Source organism: Saccopteryx bilineata, chromosome 1, assembly GCF_036850765.1.
Source record: "Saccopteryx bilineata isolate mSacBil1 chromosome 1, mSacBil1_pri_phased_curated, whole genome shotgun sequence".
Classification (NCBI taxonomy): Eukaryota; Metazoa; Chordata; class Mammalia; order Chiroptera; family Emballonuridae; genus Saccopteryx; species Saccopteryx bilineata.
In genome coordinates this window covers 152200393-152218632 of record NC_089490.1, presented here as the reverse complement: position 1 = coordinate 152218632, position 18240 = coordinate 152200393, and the positions used below count along the sequence as shown (strand labels likewise).

Genomic DNA, 18240 nt, shown 5'->3' with positions numbered 1-18240 from the left:
CTACTCACCTCCCACACTTTGGGAGAGAAGCTGAAGTGCAGAAAGTGTGGGAGCAAAGGAGGAAGGAGGAGAGTGGAAAAGCATGGCTTGAGATGGTAATGATCACAACAGCTCCTGCCCACTGGCTGTTTTGTTGACTTTGGACAGGCCTTCAGGAACTCAGAATCTGTCATTCCAGAGGCACAGAGCAAGGTACTCTCGGAGCTGAGGTGCTAAGCTCCGCTCCCATGACCAAATCTAACCGGAATCTTCTGGCTCCTCTCCCAGAACTACCCAACTTCCGCCTCACTCCAACCCCAGAACCTTCAGGCCCCACCCACCCCACCTCCAGCAATCTATCTCCAGAGCCTCTGGTCCTGCCTCAGCCACGAAGCCTCTCCCACCTCACCCAGAGCCTTGGCCCCGCCCATCAGAGCTCCACCCATTCCAGCCTGGGGCTCACACTTGCTTGGGGTTGTTGCCTGCCTGCTGGAACTTGTAGCCTGTGGTAAGCAAGAAGAAAGCGAGAGTGGAACCTTCCATCCAGCAAGAGCTCGAGACAGGGTGGAGGAGCACACACTCAACTCTCCCACCTCCGTGTCTGGCCTACCTTTTGCCCCGCCTGAGGCCTCTGTACTCACCTGGTATAGCCACTGCCATTGGAAGGGCATGGCCACCCGCAGCAGGATAGCAATGATTCCCATGAAGTAGATGTTACAGAAGACCTGTAGGGACCCGGGTGGGCATGGGGCCTAGTGAGATCAGAAGGACCACTGGAGATGCCTGTGGTGGGGCCCAGGACAGAAGGCTGAGCAGGGGGGCTCAGAGGTATAGCAAAAGTAGGGTTTTGGGAGAGTATGCCAATGGGCTGGTTGTCCTCCCCCTCCAAACTCCCTTTATTAGTGGGAATGAGATTCGTACCATGACATAGTAATGCTGAAACAGTTTCAGCTTGGCTAGGTTCACTGCCACTGAATGGTGGGTACAGAAAGCAGGTGTCAGGGGACCAAAGCTGGGGGGCAGGACCAAGGGGAGAGGGGTAGAGGTGGGCAGGGGACAGGGAGGATATGGGACAGAAAGTCTAGAGGGGTGTGTACAGGAGACAGTGAAGGGGATAGAGAAGCAGGAGGGAGCAGTTAGAGCAGAGGGAAGGGACATCTGGCAGTCAGCAGAAAGGGCCTGGAGTAGAATGGGGACTGGGGCCACAGCAGATCCTTGAAAGCAGGGCCTCACCCATTCCATTGGTGCTGTTGGTTCTGAAGATGCCGGACAGATCTGGGATGGAGTGAAAGACATGGGGAACAGTCACCACTTCCTCTACCCATGTCCATGGGAAGCAGGATCTGGGCCTGGGGGAGGGCAGGGGCAGTCCTCACCAAACCATGGGAAAGAGGACGGCATCGCAGCAGATAAGATACCCCAGGAAGAGGAATCCATTGTTGCTGTTGCCCTCCTCACAGGACTCAGTGACAGTGTAGGCCACAATGGCCATGTGGGGCAGGGATGAGGTAGGTGGGCATGCCGCACATGTGCAGGCACACTGACCTGCTGCCCAGTTAGGGCCCCAGATGCACTGTATTGGGATCATGATCCCAAAGGTCTTCTCCTTGTCAGACAGGATGTACTTGATAAGCCCTAGCCAGAGCTGATCAAGGCAATGGTGATGTAGAAGAGGGCAGCCTTCAGCCTAGAGGTCGGGATGGGGATGTGGGACAGGGCACCAAGCCCTCCACTGCCTTCTGTCTGCCACTTTCCTGGCAGAGAAGGTCACTCACAGGTGTGTAATGTAGTGCATAATAGTGAGGCCTTCGATGCGGTGGTCCTGGCTGTTGATAAAGTAGTAGTTGGTCTGGAAATGGACAGATAGATGGACAGTCAGATGGTTGGAAGGCCGTTACAAGTGGGTAGATAGTGGTGGTTTAGGAACATGAACATAGACTCATGGTCAAATGGGTGGCCAGAAAGTCAAGTAAAATTATGGTTATGATTAAGATGGAGAGTGGACTCAGAAATGAACATTCATAGCCTGACAGATGCTTGGACTGAGCAACGGACAGTCATGGCCACAGCAATGGAAGAAAGGTCATAGTTAGATGGGTAGTGAGGCAATTGGTCAGCTACACAATCATGGCTGGACAGACAGGGGTCCCCAAACTTTTTACACAGAGGGCCAGTTCACTGTCCCTCAGACCGTTGGAGGGCTGCCACATACAGTGCTCCTCTCACTGACCACCAATGAAAGAGGTAGCCCTTCCGGAAGTGCGGTGGGGGGCTGGATAAATGGCCTCAGGGGGCTGCATGCGGTCCGCGGGCTGTAGTTTGGGGACGCCTGATAGACAGATGAAGTAGATGGACAGTTGGCCACAATGGTAAAATAGATGGACACACAGATGGAGATATGGAACTGCCAAGCCCAGGGTTCTGCAGAGATTTGGGAAGTGGCCTGTTTTACAGTTTTGTTTTTTTAAAAAAATTCATTTTGGAGATGAAAAAGAGAGAGAGGGAGAGAGAGAGAGAGAAATGGGGGGAGAAGCAGGAAGCATTAATTCCCATATGTGCCTTGACTCAGCAAGCCCAGGGTTTTGAACCTGTGACCTCAGTGTTCCAGGGTAATACTTTACCCACTGCGCCACCACAGGTCAGGCAAGGAAATGACCTGTTAAGACTGCTTCTTGAACCCAGAAAGTCCAGCCCACCTTCTGCTCCCAGCCCAGGCTCTCATACTGGGGAAAAGGAGCAAGATACTCTTGGTGAAAGCCAGGGCTGGCATGAACCAGTGGATCTTGGAGATATACCTGGCAAAGGGGTCAGAAAAGGGTACGGGGCATCCATCAGGGGCAGGGATGGGAGGGAATGGTGAAAGGGAGTGAGGTACCCCCAGGGGCAAGGGCATTATGTGTTCTTGCAGAGGATGGATACTCAGAAGATTCAGGTAGCCAGGAAGCAGGTAGACAGGACCATTTAGAACAGGGGTAGTCAACCTTTTTATATCTACCGCCCACTTTTGTATCTCTGTTAGTAGTAAAATTTTCTAACCACCCACCAGTTCCACAGTAATGGTGATTTATAAAGTAGGGAAATAACTTTACTTTATAAAATTTATAAAGCAGAGTTACAGCAAGTTAAAGCATATAATAGTAATTACTTACCAAGTACTTTATGTCGGATTTTCACTAAATTTGGCAGAATAAATCTTTATAAAACAACTTACTATAGTTAAATCTATCTTTTAATTTATACTTTGGTTGCTTTACTACTGCCCACCATGAAAGCTGGAACGCCCACCAGTGGGCGGTAGAGACCAGGCTGACTACCACTGGTTGAGAGCTTGGAAAGAATTTCTGCCGCCAACAGGAAGCCCTCAGGGTCTTCTCCTGGATCACTGCCTGGGGAGAGGGCAGTGGGAGAAAGTGGAGGTTGCATACTAACCCTGGACTTGAAGAACCACAAGCGGGTGTCTCCAGCTCTCTCACTTTCTAGATGGCCAACTCCCCACTATGTGCTTCAGTCTTCCCATCTCCCAAATGGGTATGTCAGCTTTCATTTCATAACACAACTAGCTGCTGGGGGGGGGGGGGGGGATATGATGAAGCTAAACGCAATGTGGCCTATAGTTAGGGCTCCATGAGCTTGCTACCCTGTCGTCCACTTACTGTGATGTCAAATGGCCGCTTCTGTCCCTGCATCAGCTTGTAGCAGTTGTGGAAATTGAGACTATAGTGGCCCTCCTTGGCCCTCAAGCCAATCACCATGTGGAACTGGGTGGTGGTGGTGGTGGACAGAGGGGAGAAGAGACCTCAGCTTGGGGTGAGGGGGTGTTGCAGGCACTCACACACACTGAAGTTGTAGGAATTGTTGCAATGCCCAGGCCCAACATAGTCCTTGTCCTTCTCACTAAGGTCCTGAGGGGACAGAGAGCACCTCCACTGAATATTAGGTGGCCCCATGTCCTCATTCTCCACTCCGCCCCCAAGCCTTTCTCCCTCTTGCCTTGGCTTCCCTGATCTGTGCTAGGCAGTTCGACAGACATGAGCAGAGCAAAGATGGGCCAGGTACATCTTTTCCATAAGGTCACCAATATGGAAGACCTGGGTCCTAGCAACAGGTAAAACTTGGAAAATAAGGACCTCTCCCCCCAGGCTCAGGTAGATCAAGGGACTTGTCCAAGATCATATGGGTGAGACGCAGAGCTAGGATGTGAATCCAGGTGGACTTGGATACCTCCTCCAGCAAACTTCTCAAAGCCCCTCACAAAAGAGGAGTCTTCTCTTTTGTATCCGGAAAACCCAACTGCAGGAGGCTCAAGTTCACCTCCTGAGAGCCCTTGGCGTAGAAACCAAAGCAGCTCAGCTGGATGTCTGGTCGCTTCTCCCCCTAGCGGACACCAAGAGCGGGCAGAGGCAGTTCGGAGTTCTTCCCACTGGCTCAGCCCTAGGGCTCTGGCGGAGTGGCCCCCAAGGACCTCGGCATCCTTCTGGCTTCCCTTTATTTAGGACAGCTCCAAAGGGGTGACAGAACAGGCTGCGAGTGTCTCCCTGGAGGCTGTGTCCCCAGACCAACACCAGGCAGGGGCCAAGTGGCTCCGGGTCCCCCGGACACTATTTTTGAGACTCCAGGAAGAAAGTCTGGAGCACCTGGAAGCCACCCCCACCCCACACCGGGTGAGTGCCACCCTGAAGCAGAGTTATGCATTCTAGTGTCTGGCCTTCAACTCCCGGACTTCTGAATCCCAAACTGAGCCCCCAGCGTGATTTCAACTTAGCCCCCAAGATCCCAATGAGTGCCCAGAGGACTCCATTCTAGAACTCCCGGGGACTCTCCTGGATGGCGTCAAGGGTCCTTAGCACCACCAATACGACACCCAAAATTTAGAGGGCTAAGAGTCTGGGGGTCCCGGAAAATGAAGCTCCGCCCCGGATGGGCGGGGCATGACACCAGGGTAGTGGACCAGGCAACTCCATCCGGAAGAATAGAGTGTCCTCCCGGGCGAGGACACTCCAGTCCTGCGAGCAGGGGGTGCTCGACCACTCCATCCCGCGTAAGCAGGGGGGTGGGATAAAGGACGAGAGCGCTCCAAACCAGAGGCTTCCCTGTCCCCGACCGCGGCTCGGTGGCACTCAATGTCAGCGCCAGTCGGCGGATGCGCCCAGAGCAGCAGCCCAACAGCAGCAGCAGCAGCAGCCGCAGCCGAAATAGCAGCTGCACCCACTCCGCAGGGTCCTGCCGGCGAGCTCCATCTCGCTCACTGCCATCTCTGAAGCCACCGCCTTCCCTGACACCGCCGAGCCAATTGCTACACGATGGGGGCCGACTTTACGTCTTTTCTAGCCCACTCAACCAATCAGCGGTTGCCTCTTTGCAAACTCGCCCCTGCACGATTCTAAATGGACTGCACTGGCTCCGGAATAGGAGTTCTGGTATCCCTTAAACCCGCCTCAATTTTCACCAATCACTAGAAAAATTGTCCCAGATGTAATTTGATAACCCACCTAACCAATTGTAATAGTTCTGATACCCGATTCTTAAGCGTTTCTCCACCAACTCGACTGACAGACCGGCCCAAGATTACTATACCCAGAATGCAGAGGGAGGGGACAGCTCAACAAGGCGTTAAGTAAACTACTTTTCCCAGGATTCCCAAGGACTGGCTTCCACTTTCCTACCCTGGGATGTGGATCCCAGCCAGGGTGTAGGCTTTTGGTAAACATTCGCATGGGCTGAGGCCTGTTCTGTTCTAATCTTGATCAACTCAAAGACCTAAACCAGGCCCTAGGCTAAATCTTGACCCTACGATGACCTATGACCCCAGGTCGAGTCCCAGCCCTATGTGAAGCCTCTGATCCCGGAGTGAGGCAACTGGAGGCCCACCTCCTGATCCCAGGCTGGACTTAGATATGGGCAGAACCCAGACCCCAAGCTGAGTCCTCCTCCTGCAGCTAAGCCCCTACCTCAGCCTGAAACCCTATCCCCATGTCCTTCTGACCCTAGACCTACACTGAGCTTTTATCTGTGGTTGGGCCCCTCACCTGAACTGAGTCCTGACCCCAGATAAGGCCTCACCGCTGGACCCCCATTTGAGTTTTAGACTCCCAACTGAGTTGCTGACCCTTCTGCTAAGTCTCTGACCCATCTGAGGTCCCATCCCAATTTCATTCCCAACCTGGCCTAAGTCCAATCTAAGTATGAGACCAGAGTTGAGACCCTTAACCTAGGCTGAAGCTATAGACTCCCCCAGCCTCCCCCAAACTCTGGAACACAGCGCCACCCTTTGCAACTTGATGTTGTTTTTTAAGCTCATAAGCTACCAGCAGGTGGGGCCAGGTCCCTGCAGAGCCATCTCTCTCCAAGTATGAGCTCCTGGAGCTATCTTTCAGGGCTCCCTGGTATGTGTACTGGGTTTCTGGGAGCGCAGAGCCTGACTTGTCCCTTTGACCAGAGCTCCCAGCCCCAGCAGAGCATCTGTCACCTCTGTAGTCACAGAGAAAGCACCAAAGGAGGGAGAGGATAAGGGTGGGAACTGCTGGGATCTCTCCTCTTTCATCCCAGTGCCTCAAAAGGATGAACAAAGTGTGAAACTTTTATGAGGGAGCTGAAAGACTCCCCAGCCCCAAGCAGGAGTGTCTGGAGGGAGGGTTGGAGTCGGAATCCCAGGGTCAGTAAAGACAATTAAACCTAATTGGGCCTTGATTGATGCCACTGAAAAATAGGCAGGTGCAAGTGCGAACTGCCGAGGAAAGGCCTGGGCCCAGTGCCCCAAGGACAGCTCGTCCTCAGTTTCCTGGTGCAGACTTTAGAGGAGGGAAGGAAGGATGCGGTGGGAGAGCTAATGGACCCGGCCTTGGCGGAGACACGTCCTGGGCAGGATCGAAGTCCTATCCGCCCTGTGGTCGGAGGAACTAGGCCATTAGTGGGACAAGCATAGACGTATAGAGCATAGATGTCTGGAGCCTGGCCGGCCTGCAAGAGCTGGGTGACCTCAGGTTCTCCCTGAGAAAGTGTGGGGGAAGGACCTACTGGATGGGGTTTTAGTGTTTTGACCCTTTAAGGAATGGCTGGAGGGAAAGAGTTAAGTTATAACAGTCCGGAACAGGGCAGGAGTGTGGAGAGAGAGTAAGAGGAGCCCGGGGATTTGTAAAATGGGTGGGGGTTCTTTAAGGAGCCTGTCCAGTGCCATCTGGTGGCAACGTAACTTCAAGAAGGGGCGGGATGTCCGTTGAGCACGCCTCCTTGGGGCCCCGCCTTTAGTCTCTGCTAGGGACCAACACGCGGGCCGGGGCGTGGCAGAGCCTGGAGGGGTGTGGCAAATCCGGGAGTGGGCGGGGCCTGGAGGGGTGAACCTTAGAGGGCGTGGCCAGGCGCACAGCCTTAGGCTGAGTGTCCCGGCGGCGGGCGACTGGCGGCGGGCGGCGGGGACCGGGCGCGGCGGCCTCGGTGGCGTCCTCGGCGGGAGCAGCATGGATTGGGGCACTGAGCTGTGGGTGAGTCCAATCGGCCTGGTTCTAAGTTTCTCTCTTACTAGGGTTCAGACGCCCCCCTTTGCCCCGCAATACCTTAGCCGAGGTTGCACAATTTCCCTTTCACTGATCCCTGGAGTCCCTGCTCCGCCCTCTCTTGGAGTTTCTCGGGGCGTCTCAGAACGCCCGGGGACGAAGGGCGACCTTGCAGGTGCGGCGTAGGGAAACTGAGGCACAGGGTTCAGAGTGAGGAGGAAGAAATCCTAGGACTAGGCCCGGGCGGCCGAGCGAGGTCACCTATTTTCAGCGCCCTGGCTGGGCGGGCGGCTTATCTTACGGCCCCTGGGTTCCTGCCCGCCGCCCGCCTGTCCGGCTGGTGGGGGGAGGGGACCCTCTGGCCGCTTTATACCCCACGTGGGACCTAGAAGTCCTGACCGCCCTTTCTGTTGCCTCCAATCAACACTTAGGGGCTTGGGAAGCTCTAGTTGAGGGAAGGGGCTGTGAGGCTCGGCCTGCTCCCCCAGCCCGCTCCAGGCGCCCGCCCCGAGGCAGCCTCTAACCTCAGCTCTGGAAGCCCCAGGAATTTCCCCCTATCCAAGCCGAGACCTCCGATCTCTCCTGTTTCTGGGAGCGGTGGCCCGTCTGGGTTTCTAGGTGCAGCGAGGTAACTAGATCATCAACTTTGGAATTTCTTTTGGAGATTCAGTGGAGTCAGTGGGGGAAACTGAGTACATAAGGGTACCCGGGAGCCTGGCGATCCGGGAAAGTTGGTGCCGGCCCCTTGGCCATTCAACCCCCCCCCCCCCCAAAGCTGCGGGGAATCCTGCCCCTTTAGCCCTGAGTCACGCCGGGCCGGCCGGATTTTCCGGAATCTGGGGGGATTAGGGGAGTCGGAGCAAGGGGAGTGGCCCTGCCCGTTCCACACTCCTCTTGGCCGTTCGGAGACAGGGACCTTGTCGTCCTGCTGGGGCCCCGCCCCTGTTCCCTGGCTCTTCCTGGGAAGGGGAGGGGGTTCCCGCCGATTTCCTGCCTCTCCCCCACTCCGGCCACGCCGGGGCGGGTTTGGGAAGTCGTTTCTCGGAGCTTGCTGCCGGTTATCCGGCTGCGGGATCTTGACCCGGTCCTCCCCATCCCCATCTCCAATCCATCAGGATCAATTTGAGGTGATAGAGCGTCACACGCAGTGGGGGTTAGACCTGTTGGACAAATATGTGAAGTTCGTGAAAGAGCGGATCGAGGTGGAGCAGGCTTATGCGAAGCAGCTGCGGTGAGACCCTAGGAGGATGGACATACCCAGGGGCTAGAGGGTGCAGTTTGGTGCCTGGGGGCTCAGCCTTCCTGCCTCTCTCCCCTTAGGAGCCTAGTGAAGAAATATTTGCCCAAGAGACCTGCCAAAGATGACCCTGAATCCAAGTAAGGATAGAGAGGGTATGTGCGGCTAGATTTGGGGGTCTGCAGGGGGCATTGGTCCCACTTTCTCTCTCCCTTAGCTGGGCCGTTATCCCAGTACAGCCAGAGCACTACAGGGATCAGGCATCCCTGATACGACTTCCCTGCACAGTGGGACACTCCCGCTTAACAGCAGGGTTGGCAGCTTCTATGAGGCAGCTATGAGGATGCTACTTATCAGTGCCAACACTAACTGCACCAGAGGAAAGACACAACTGACACACAAGTTAGTTGCAAGGATCACACAGTTAGTTTCTTACTCATAAATCCTTTTGATGTGCCTGGGTACAGCTTAAGGCGTACTCCTCTAAGCTGTCTTTGGTCAGAGTGGTGTGGAAACAGTCCACGTCAACGTGGGAGTCAACGTCAGAGTCTAGGCGACTACCGCAGCAGGGGAGCCCCTTAGCTTTAGTACCTTTTCTAGCCTACACCTTCTAACAGGTGTCAACTACAGGATTATCACCTCAAACCACCTTTTTTGGAGTTCCTCCAAGGGAGCCTTTTTTATGTTAATCTACTGAAATGTCATATCAAGCCACTTTTAAGGTGTTCCTAGGGAAGCTTCTTGTTTATGTTAACCTACAGAGTTATGACATCAAGCCACTTCTTATCTATATATAACTTCACACACACACTAACTGGGCCCTGTGCGAAAGGCAGAGTCTGTTTATCATATCTGTGCACACTATATTAATTCCTATCCAGAAGGCATAACTTTTACCTTAATTGCTCTTAATATTATATTCCAATTATTTTTATATATCTTCCATATTTTTCTATATTTAATTACTATAACATTATATTACTGCAACAGTCATTCAGTCAGGTCCCTCACCTCTCACCTCAATTCCCACCTAGAGGTAAGAGCATAGGTATAGGCTTCAGAGTGCAGGAATTTGAACCTAAATCCACTACTTTCTAGCTGACTGCTTTGGGCAGTTGACTTAAGTTCTCTGCATCCATTTTTCTTCTACCTATTAAATGAGGGATGCTCCAGCAGTTAACTAAATGAATGACTTTGGGCAAGTGACTTGTTTTGTGTTTTCTTCATCTGTGAAATGGGCATGATGACCATGACCTTGTGTGGCTCATGTGAAGATTAACTGAATTAATGTGTTAAAACAGTGCCTAGTCCATAGTAAGTAGGAACATTTCACTTTATTCTAGGTCTACTGTTCAGAATCCAAAAAGTTCTAGAAATAAAGTTTTTTAACTAATATTTGGAGGCCACCTCTGATCTGAACTCACTTGATGAGGGTCAGGTTAATTATGGGCATGGTTTTTATCCACTCAGTACGAATATAATATTTCTCACTGCAAAAATATTTATAGTGTTTGATTACAGCATGTTGCCCCCAACCCTAACTGGAGTGATGCACAAAAGATGATATAAGCATTTTATCTCCTTTCTAAAATCCAAAAAATTTTGAGTTCCAAAATGCATCCCACTCAAGAGCTAGGGATAAGTGATAGGGGCAGAATTTGTCATTGCTTCAGGGGCGAATGTCTTGGGTCTTGTCCTTTCTCATGTGGAGGTGGGTCCTGGGGTTTGACATCTGGCTCCCTGTCCACTCTGTCCCTGAGGTTCAGTCAGCAGCAGTCCTTTGCGCAGATTCTTCAGGAGGTAAATGACTTTGCTGGCCAGCGGGAGCTGGTGGCTGAGAACCTCAGCGTCCGCGTGTGTCTTGAGCTGGCGAAGTATTCACAGGAGATAAAACAGGAGAGAAAGATGGTGAGTGGTCTCCTCCCTGGGTCTTCCTGAACGGCTTCTGACAGGACCTGGGTGAGCCTATTGCTTCTCTTTCCACAGCACTTCCAAGAAGGCCGTCGGGCCCAGCAGCAGCTAGAAAGTGGCTTCAAACAGCTGGAGAATGTGAGTTTGTGGGTGTGGAGGTGGCTCTGGTCCCAGGGAGCATGGTGAGGGTTACTGACCCACAGAGCTGCCTCGTTTGTCTGGCCAGGACACCCCCCTCCCTGAGAGTTTCCAAAATGCCCACTGTCCCCCATTTGCTGGATGACTTCCTGCTAGTCCCTGAAATCTTGGTTTCCCATAACCCATTGCCATCAGGGATGGCAGTACCTTCATTTCTGGCTCTGCCGCCCATGCAGAGTAAGCGTAAATTTGAACGGGACTGCCGGGAGGCTGAGAAGGCAGCTCAGACTGCAGAGCGGCTAGACCAGGATATCAACGCCACCAAGGCTGATGTGGAGAAGGTGCTTGTGGGGTCTGGGACAGGCTTAGGGGTCAGGGTGGGATGGGGCTAGAACCTGCCAGTGATCCCCACCTTAATATTTCTTAGGCCAAGCAACAAGCCCACCTTCGTAGTCATATGGCAGAAGAAAGCAAAAATGAGTACGCAGCCCAACTACAACGTTTCAACCGAGATCAGGCCCACTTCTATTTTTCCCAGATGCCCCAGATATTTGATGTGAGTGTTCCAAGCCCCCAGCCCCACCTTCCTGAAAAAAACTCCACTGTTAATCATCTCCTGCACATTTGCCAAAACCACAGCTGCAATGTCCCAATCTCTAGATTGAAAGAAATTTAGAAACAAATAGTGCTCTGGCCAGGTAGCTCAGTTGGTTAGAGTGTCATCTGGATACACCAAGTTTGTGGGTTCAATCCCCAGTCAGGGCACATACAAGAACCAACCAATGAATGCATAAATAAGTGGAACAGCAAATCACTGTTCCTGTCTCTCTCTTCCTTCCTCTTTCTCTCTAAAATCAATCAATCAATAATAATAATTTAGAAAGAAACAAATAGTAATATAGTGAGCTCTTTATTTAGCTCAAACTGTTCCTTCTGCCAGGGATGTCTTTCCTTTTGAAAATCTCAGTCATTCTTCTAAGCCCCAGCTCTAACAACCCCTCTGGAAGCTCTTGAATTTTCCCTCTTTTTCAGCCTTATATTCCACTCTCTGTCCTAATCCTGAGATTGGCAGTATCTGTGCTGGGTCTACTTTTTCTTCAAAACCCTGTCTCATTGTCACCTCCTCTGAGAGGCCTTTTTTGATTCCCCAGACAAAGGGGTGGGGGATTCCTTAAAGTTTCTTCTGAAACCACCCTGGCCCCTTGTCTCTCTCTTGACCACCCTGGGTTGGAAGTGTCTATGCTCTGGCCCCTCCATTAGTACCCCTGCCCTGTCCCTGTAGAAGCTACAGGACATGGACGAGCGCCGGGCCACCCACCTGGCTGCTGGGTACGGGCTGCTGTCAGAGGCTGAGCTGCAGGTGGTGCCCATCATTGCCAAGTGTTTGGAGGGCATGAAGGTGGCTGCAGCTGCTGTGGACACCAAGAATGTGGGTGCCTAGTCCTGGGCCAGTGGGTTTCAGGGTGGGCAGGAGGACCCCAAAGGTTAGGTAGCTAGTCTTGCCTCTGACCGCCCTCTCCCCCTCCCCATACCCTTTCTCCAGGACTCCCAGGTCCTAATTGAACTGCATAAGTCAGGCTTTGCCCGCCCTGGTGACGTGGAATTCGAAGACTTCAGCCAGCGCATGAACCGTGCACCCTCAGACAGCAGCCTGGGCACCCCTTCAGATGGTCGGCCTGAGCTGCGAGGCCCGGGCCGTAGCCGTGCCAAACGCTGGCCCTTTGGCAAGAAGAACAAGGTGGGGGCCGGGGCTCTTGAGGAGGGGATGTGAGTGAGTGGGGACAGCAAGGAGGGGGGCCCACTGAGTCAGCCCCAGCTGTTGGAACGCTGAGTCCTGGGCAGGAATTTTCCTCTTGGCTTCCAGCCCAGGCTAGAGGGAAGGAAGATGGTGATTGGCCTGGGAGTCCCCTGAGGCTGATGGGGGCCAGGAGGTGGGCGGGGGGGCGCTGTGGCGTCTGTCTGCTGCTTCTCAGGATGCTAGGAGAAGACCTGCTTGTGGGATTCAGGGCTGGGTGAGGGTTCAGCTGCTGGCCTTAGGGACTCGCCCTGGGTCATTCTCCATCCCACCCATGAGGCTGGGTCCTGATGTCCAAGCTGTTTATTTCTTGGGATTTTTGGTTTTCAATGTCAAGCACATACCTAGACTACATTCCCCTCCCTAGTTTATATCTTTGGCCCTTGATACCCTGCTTCAATTGATATACTATAGCACCCCCCTACCCAGCTGAAACCCACCTGTAATCCTCTGATATTTCATGCTTTTGACCGTTCTCTCAGCTTGCCCTTGACTTCTGTGGCCCTGTACTTGTATAAGACCTTGATTTTTGCACGCATCTCCCTCTGCGTTCTAGACTGTGAGTCCAGAAAGCTGTGCAGGGGGCAGAAGACAGAAACATGGACTTCCCTATGCCCCCAAACCACAGTATAGATACTGGATATTGGATACATGGGATGTGGGATATATTAGGGGAGGGAGGGGCATTGCCTTCTGGCTCACAGTCTAATACCCTTCCTGCCACCTCTCGGATTTTTGTGTTCTTTGCATGCATTTTCTGTGTGTGATTGTGCATCTTGAGTTGTGATTTTCTTACCGTTTTTTTTTCTTTTCTCCATTTCATTTTTTCCTTTATGCATCCCTTGGTCCGTCCATATTTGTACTTGTTCTTTATATTCTCCCACCCCTCCTGACCCACCCACTTCATGGTCCCTACCGGTAGCCGCGTCCCCTACCCCTCTCCCCCCTGGGGGGCCCCCTGCCCTCGGCATTGCCTAATGGACCCCCGTCCCCCCGCTCCGGCCTCGACCCCTTGGCCATACTGAGTGAGATCAGTAAGTCGGTCAAACCGCGGCTAGCATCCTTCCGCAGCCTTCGAGGCAGCCGTGGGGTAAGTGAGGCCTCCAGGGGAGGAGGAGGGGGCAGCCCCAGCCTGCCCAGCAGGTGGGTGGCGGGACCCTGGGCTCGCTTCCTGCTGCTGGCTGGGCCCCTCCTCCCATAGCATGACTCGGACCTGCTTTGCTCTGTGCATGGCCTTGCTCCCTAAGAACCTTGGGTGGGGAGGAAGGTAGACTTGGTGTGTCTTATGAGTATCTTAGAGCCTGGAAGCTCAGACTTCATGATCCCAAACTCAGTTCTCTTTCTATCTTGCAGACAGTAGTGACTGAGGATTTTAGCCACTTGCCCCCAGAACAGCAGAGGAAGCGGCTTCAACAGCAGCTGGAGGAACGTAATCGTGAACTACAGAAGGAGGTTGACCAGAGGTAAGGTGAGAGGGAGGCAAGCAAAGAAGAAAATAAAATAATACAGAATTACAGATGCTCTTCAATTTAACCATGGGATTACGTCCAGTAAACCCATTGTAAATCGAAAATGCTGAAAGTCAAACTGCATTTAATACTACACTGCATAGTGTCAGTTGTTTACCTTCATGCTCGTGGCTGACTGGGAACTGTGGCTCTGCCACAACCACCATCACGACAGAGTACCATACTGCATATAGCTACCCCTAAGAAAAGAGCAAAATTTGAATGGTTTCTACTGAATGTGTATAGTTTTCACACTATTGTGAAGTCAAAAATTTTAAGTCAAACCATGGTAAGCCAGGGACCATCTATACATTGTATGGTACTCAAATTTATCCCAATAAGCTCCAGGCCCCAGTGGTCATACAGGTGATTCCTACTTATAAGAAACATTTACTTCCTGGCCCTGGCCAGTTGGCTCAGTGATAGAACGTCTATCCGGTGTTTGGAAGTCCTGGGTTCGATTCCTGGTCAGGGTACACAGAAGTGACCATCTGCTTCTCTTCCCCTCCCCCTCTCTTCTCTCTCTGTTCCCGTCTGGCAGCCATGGATTGATTTGAGTGCATGGCTGGGCACACTGAGGATGGCTCCATGGAACCTCCTCTTCAGGTGCTAAAAAAAATAGCTTAATTGTGAGCATGGCCCTAGATGGGCAGAGCATTGTTCCCAAGCACGGATTGCCTGGTGGATCCCAGTGACGGGGGGCATGTGGGAATCTGTCTCTGTCACCCCTCCTCTCACTTAAATTAAAAAAAAAAGGTTACTTCCTATCTTATATAGTTCATTCTAACTCATTCCAGCACACCAGAAAATGAGTGAATGCCACCAGCTCAGTTTGGAGGCTGGCGGAATCTTGATTTCAAAATCAGTTTCTTGAATTTTTATTCAAGAAAATAAAATTATGGGCTCATTTTACTTCACTTATGATCTTAGATGCGAAATCCTAGCCAAGCAACTTGATTCAATGGTGTATTTTAAAACCAATACATCATGCAGTTGTGATGGTTGCACAATGTGAATGTACTTTGTGCCATAGTACTGTATATTTGGCATAAAAACCCCAAAATGACTCAAACAGGAAGTTTTATTTTATAATAAAATATTTTTTTAAAAAAGACTAAAAAATCATGAGCGGGTGGCTCTTACCCCAGTAATGCAAAGATGGTTCAACATAAAAAAATCTATCAAGTCTCATTCGCCATATTAATTGGCTTAAAAAACAACATATGGTTATCTATTTACTAACACACAAACACTTAAAAAGATTAACAATAAAAAATCTGCCAGATTAAAAAGAAAATTTTTACTCATTCTTTCCAAGCAACAAGATCCTCTTCCCAGTCTTCTTACATAATAGAAATGACGTTTGCCACTTGCAGACAGGCAGACAAATTATATTCTGCCATCGTTTACAAAACAGCTTTTATTGCTGTTAAATTACATTAGGAATGCTGTGGTTCCCAAGTTTTTATGGAGTAGGGGTTAAGTGTGCAGCATGCTCCGGAGTCAAGACTGTCCTTGAATTCCAGCTATTTTGTCTCTTTGCCTCAGTTTCTGCATCTGTAACATGGGTCTTATTAGGACTGGAAAGAAGCTGAACCCAGGTTTGATATTTTCCAGAAATCTATGCTCATAACAATTATTGCTTGTATATATAGTCATGGAGGAAGTAGGGACCAGGGACTGAGAATAACAATGCCTAGCATTTATAGAGCACTTACTGTATGCCAGGCACTATTCCAAACCCTTTACATCAATTCACTGAAGTTCCGGAGTTTTCCTGAGAGACTGTGTGTGAGCAGAGATGGGATCCTGATGGTCTTCGTTACTGTTGTATTTTCTGATGCCTAGAACAGGGCTTGCTATGAGGTACTCAATGTGTATATGAATACATAAAGGCGCTGTTCTCATCTTCACAGTCATTCACATGAGATACATGTTTTGTTATCCTCATTTTCAAGGTTAGCATACTGAGACAGGTTCACTAACGACCCGAACTGACACCACTAGAAAGTGCCCAGACTGGAATTACGAGCCCAGGCAGTAGAGCACTAGTGTGTGAGCTTTGAGCACTGTCTCTGGCTCTTTGCTCTGTGAAGCAAAACCCCTATTTTTTGCTTGTTAAGTCACATGGGCTGTTCTTCCACATCTGTCTGTCTGGTCCTAGGGAAGCCCTGAAGAAAATGAAGGATGTGTATGAGAAGACACCCCAGATGGGGGACCCTGCCAGTTTGGAGCCCCAGATTGCAGAAACCCTGAACAACATTGAACGGCTGAAATTGGAAGTCCAGAAGTATGAGGTCAGGGAAGACCCTGGGGAGGGGCGGGGGCTGGGGACCGGCCAGCTTGGGTGAGTCACTGCCTGGGGGACAGGGAGGTGTTGAGGGGAGGCTCCAGATGTTTCTCATCACAGCTTTGGGTGTGCATGGGTGATCTCAGGAAACATATGAGCCCAGAGTGGGCTGACCCCGAAGCGCTGCCCTGGAACTGACCACATGGTCCCTTCCTCTCAGGCTTGGCTGGCAGAAGCCGAGAGCCGGGTCCTGAGCAACCGGGGGGACAGCCTGAGCCGGCACACCCAGCCTCCAGACCCCCCAGCTAGTGCCCCACCCGACAGCAGCAGCAGTAGCAACAGCGGATCACAGGACAACAAGGAGAGGTGAGTAGGGTGGCCACAGTGGGTCTGCCCTCTGGGACATGGGAAGCCTATCTTCACCACCTGCTTTGCTCTCTCCTACCAGCTCTGAAGAGCCCCCCTTGGAGGAAGGCCAGGACACCCCCATCTACACAGAATTTGATGAGGATTTTGAGGAGGAACCTGCATCCCCTATAGGTCACTGTGTGGCCATCTACCACTTTGAAGGTGAGCATCAGTTGCTTGGGTGGGGGTGGGAGGTATCTGGCTAAGTTCTATTTAAATTTGCCTAAAGCAGACCTGAGCCAACCACCACCCCAATGACAGGGTCCAGCGAGGGCACCATCTCCATGGCTGAGGGTGAAGACCTGAGTCTCATGGAAGAGGATAAAGGTGATGGCTGGACTCGGGTCAGGCGGAAACAGGGAGGTGAAGGCTACGTGCCCACCTCATACCTTCGAGTCACACTCAACTGAACCCTGCCAGAGGTGGGAAGAGGGGGGCTGTTGGCTGCTGCTTCTGGGCCACGGGGGGCCCCAGGACCTACGCACTTTATTTCTGCCCCTGTGGCTTCAGCTGAGACCTGTGTAACCTGCTGCCCCCACCTCCACGCCACTTCACCTCAGATGGACCCGCTGTGCCTTCTACCATTGATGTACATATTCATGTTTTAAATCTTCTTGCCACTTGGCTAGGGCTGTTTTGTTTTATATATATACATATATATATATATATAAAAAATTAGGTAATGTTCTTGGAGTCCATGCTTTATTAGATTTAGATACTGGGGCTGGATATTCAAATGCCACCCTCCTTACAGGCCACACAGGGAATGAGGAAGGGGAGGTGAATTTGGACATATCCTTTCCCTTCCTGAGAATTGGGTCCTTGTCTGTGACCAGTGCGGAGAGAAGGGTGCCAAACATTATCCCTTTCATGTGCATGCCAACTTACTGAGAACAGGTAGTGTTTATTGAGCACCTACCGTGTGCCTGGCATTCTCTACCCATTATCTCATTTAAACATTGAACTTGAATTCACATGATAACCCCTAGAAAGTTAGTCTTCCTTTTATGTTGAAGACGGGCACAGAGAGGGCAAGCAATCCGCTGGAAGTTACACAACTTTTAAATGGCATTTGAACTCTGGCCTCTTTTGAGCTGCAAGTTCTCTTATTAATTATTAGAAGCTGTATGTTCATGATTTGTGGAATGTGTGTGGGGATGAGGGTGGGAGAGGGTGGTCAGGGCCCCCAGAAACCTGGGTTTTCTAGTGTGGGGGAGGAGGCGGCCCCTTACTCAGGATCCCTGTATACTTTTAGGGGGCACAGTGGGTTCTTGCAAACCTGGCCACCCTCCCTTCTGCAAGTCAGGGTGTGGGTTCTCACCCTGTTTGACTGTGTGAGCAAACTGGGATGACTTCCTTGGTCTCCTGCTGGGGTTCCCAGAAGTCTGGGTGTCCCTGGATGAAGGAGCAAGTCTGTGCTCTCAACACTCGGCTCCAGGTGCTGTGAAAGGGCACTGAGGATGTGCTGAAACTTCAGATGAGCA

The 18240-nt window shown here is 51.6% G+C and overlaps 2 protein-coding genes across 3 annotated transcripts; one reads left to right on the top strand and one right to left on the bottom strand.

The window, feature by feature from the left end:
* Positions 1-102: 102 nt before the first annotated feature.
* On the bottom strand, positions 103-7435 carry GPR108 (G protein-coupled receptor 108). Its single transcript, XM_066252667.1, is given in 18 exon segments — positions 103-155; positions 158-204; positions 443-482; positions 590-704; positions 901-950; positions 1213-1254; positions 1525-1617; positions 1620-1666; positions 1755-1826; positions 2700-2775; positions 2874-2955; positions 3244-3350; positions 3617-3737; positions 3816-3881; positions 4008-4074; positions 4232-4353; positions 5095-5272; positions 7341-7435. Coding segments are annotated over 18 exon segments (1473 nt in total).
* On the top strand, positions 7336-17443 carry TRIP10 (thyroid hormone receptor interactor 10). 2 transcript variants are annotated; one of them, XM_066274290.1, is made up of 15 exons: positions 7336-7457; positions 8585-8700; positions 8790-8846; positions 10467-10614; positions 10693-10755; positions 10992-11096; positions 11183-11311; positions 12038-12184; positions 12299-12493; positions 13473-13640; positions 13904-14013; positions 16223-16355; positions 16569-16714; positions 16797-16918; positions 17018-17443. In XM_066274290.1, exons 1-15 carry the CDS (start codon positions 7434-7436, stop codon positions 17164-17166), a joined length of 1812 nt encoding a protein of 603 aa, XP_066130387.1. In that variant the 5' UTR covers positions 7336-7433; the 3' UTR covers positions 17167-17443. The 2 variants fall into 2 exon arrangements, with proteins under 2 accessions (XP_066130387.1, XP_066130399.1); XM_066274302.1 differs by lacking the exon at positions 13473-13640.
* The last annotated feature ends 797 nt before the right edge of the window (positions 17444-18240 follow it).